General features: G+C 35.3%; 1 protein-coding gene across 1 annotated transcript; it reads right to left on the bottom strand.

Annotated features, from left to right (window-relative positions):
• Positions 1–2,104: 2,104 nt before the first annotated feature.
• LOC109212713 (inactive protein RESTRICTED TEV MOVEMENT 1-like) lies at positions 2,105–2,667 on the bottom strand. The gene has a single exon (XM_019376387.1). It carries the CDS (start codon positions 2,659–2,661, stop codon positions 2,164–2,166), a length of 498 nt encoding a protein of 165 aa, XP_019231932.1. The 5' UTR covers positions 2,662–2,667; the 3' UTR covers positions 2,105–2,163.
• Between the last annotated feature and the right edge of the window lie 213 nt (positions 2,668–2,880).

The following is a 2,880-nucleotide window of genomic DNA, read 5'->3' as shown; positions in this document are numbered from 1 at the left end:
TGCTACAATAACTGTACTACATACATGTTTAGAGGAAGTAAAAAGTAAAAAAAATTGCCCCCTATAGCAGCAAAAGAAAACATAAACTAGTTAGTTTGTGATATAGGTGCAAACATTGTCACATATGTTAACATTCAAACATGACGATCATTAGTATTAGTTATTAATTTGCTTATTGAGCCTTATTAACATAGTCAAGCATTTCAATACATATTTCTAAAAGTATGAGGCAAGGACATATTAAAATTCCTCACTGTAATAGCTCTAAGACTTAGTTGCATAATGTAAGATGAAGATTCTTATGACGAGCAAGGCGTAAACATTGTTTAAAACGAAACAGTATTCCATAAAATTAATAATACGAATTGAAACTAATGACTACTATTCATGTAAAGAACTATGATTACATGATGTTTATTCACTAACTAATACAAATAAGCAAAATAAAATCAAACTATTCAATCTTCTTTAATCACAGATCCATCACCGATCAAGTGGTCTATTTTTCCATCAGGGCGCTCAAAGAAGTCTGCCACATCCAAGTGGGTGATGTCAAAATCATTGTCAGAGACAAAATTGGCTTCAGGGCCTTTATTCTTTAGAGATGCTTGATAAAGTTCAACCAAATGTCTTGGTACAATGCCCTTTTCCACCGCAACGATAGCATTCAGTTTCTGAGCCATTTGCTTTTGGCTTCTCATCTTTCCCTTTCCACTTTTGGTGGTTATTTCTCTTTGGGGGATGATTAACACCAGGAAAATTTCTTCCTTGTCTACGGCCACGACCACGGTTACGACCATGATCACGATCACGACTTCGAATAGAGTCACGGCCTTTTCCACGCTTAGCATAATGGGAATACACCCCATCCACTTCAGGCAATGGTGTAGACCCAGTGGGTCGATTTTCGTGATTTCTCATGAGCAAGTCATTGTTTCGCTCAGCCACAAGGAGAAGAGAAATCAGCTCAGAGTACCTTTTGAAACCTCTCTCTCTGTACTGCTGTTGCAGAACCATATTGGAGGCATGAAACGTTGTAAACGTTTTTTCAAGCATATCATAATCACTGATAGTATCTCCATAGAGTTTCAATTTAGAAGTAATTCTGAACATCGCAGAATAATATTCAGAAACAGACTTAAAGTCTTGGAGCCTCAGATGAGCCCAATCATATCGTGCTTGTAGAAGAGTGACCAACTTTAAGTTGTCATATCTTTCTTTTAAGCCATTCCACAAAATAAGTGGATCTTTGACTGTGAGATATTCAATCTTCAACCCTTCATCAAGGTGATGGCGCAAGAAAATCAAGGCCTTAGCACAGTCTTGGGTGGATGCTTTATTTCTGTCTTTAATGGCGTCTCCAAGACCCATTGCATCTAAATGGATTTCAGCATCCAACACCCATGTTATATAGTTCTTGCCCGAAATTTCAAGGGCAACGAACTTTCTTTTCATAATGTCAGTCATAATTAAAAACAGGAGAAAAATTACCTTAATCTTCTCAAAGAGCTTCTTGAGACGGTAGAGTCTCGTGCTGATAACGTATTATAAAATAATAAAAGAACAAGAGCAATATTGCAAAGAAAGAGAGAGAGAGGGAATTCTTATTGAATTTTGGGATAAATTACAATGGAATATAACCCTCTATTTATAGGGAGAGGTTGACTTAGCCACCAAGTAATAAACCCTAGAATCTCTCTAAATATAGACATTCACCATAAATAGGATTCTATTTATAACATCTCCTCCTTACTCCTGTTTCTGTCTCAACATTTTAGTGAACGACCAATTTCTTTATCATCATTCTCTGTTTCCATTTTCTTTAAGTTGTGAAGTGAGTTTTCTTCGAATAACGATGCTATTATTTACCAATTTGTTAAGAACAATTTGCTAGATAAATTGTTGTCATGGCAAAATTTTTGATCGAGTCAAACCAAACAGTAGTAGTACACCCATACTCTTTAAAAATTCTAGATATGCCTCAGAGAGAAAACAGGGTTTACCATCTTAATTTTTTTAATAAAAGACGAGAAAAACAATCCTTACATAATAAAAACCAAGAACAAATCAATAGAACTATTGTGCAAACAGTAAAACCAAATAAGCATATAGTAAATTAAGACGAACTATATCGTTTGCGGTAGAAGGTGAAAGTATCTGGAGTTAATCTTCTTCCTTTTCAAGGTTTACTGGTAGATTTTTCACATTGGTCATTGAAGATGGGATGTTCTTCAGATAAACCCCAATACTCCCAATGCCAAAGCAATTTTTGGTACCATGAAAACCACCGAAAAGCAGATGATTTCCTATCTGAAAGTTGAAGTCCTTGGCATCAGTAGAAGGAGTCCCAAATGGTCCATATGAAACCTTGTTGGTTCCAAATTTTATAGATTCCAACGATGGTAAGTGGCAGAAAGAACAACTAATCGAAGTAAGAAACTCTGATGGATAATCAAAGACGATTGCATGGAAGTTTTCACGATTATCAACACCATGTATGTTTGACATTACTAAGCTACCATTCTCATAGAACAGGAACTGAAGTCCATGTATTGTATATTTGTCATAGAAAACATAAATCCCAGCAAGTTGATCTCGTCCCTTTTCATCCCAAATGGTTCCTCTAGGATCTTCCCTTGGGCTTACTTTGATCATATTCATATTCTCTCTTCTTTCGGAATTACTATTAGATGGAAGTTATATATATTCAACACAAGATCAAGTTATTTATAGAGAGGAGTTTCAACTTCTAAGAAGTTTTTGAGTCGTATATATTACTTAATAATTACTTTGCATTGGTATTTTGCTTCTATCTCGATAACCAGAGTCTGACGCTTAGTTTCTTTCTTTCAAGTTAATTTTTCTTACCTCCCATTGATT

This window comes from Nicotiana attenuata, unplaced genomic scaffold (assembly GCF_001879085.1).
Source record: "Nicotiana attenuata strain UT unplaced genomic scaffold, NIATTr2, whole genome shotgun sequence".
NCBI lineage: Eukaryota > Viridiplantae > Streptophyta > Magnoliopsida > Solanales > Solanaceae > Nicotiana > Nicotiana attenuata.
The sequence above is the reverse complement of the archived record's forward strand: the minus strand, read 5'-3'. Positions and strand labels throughout refer to the sequence as shown.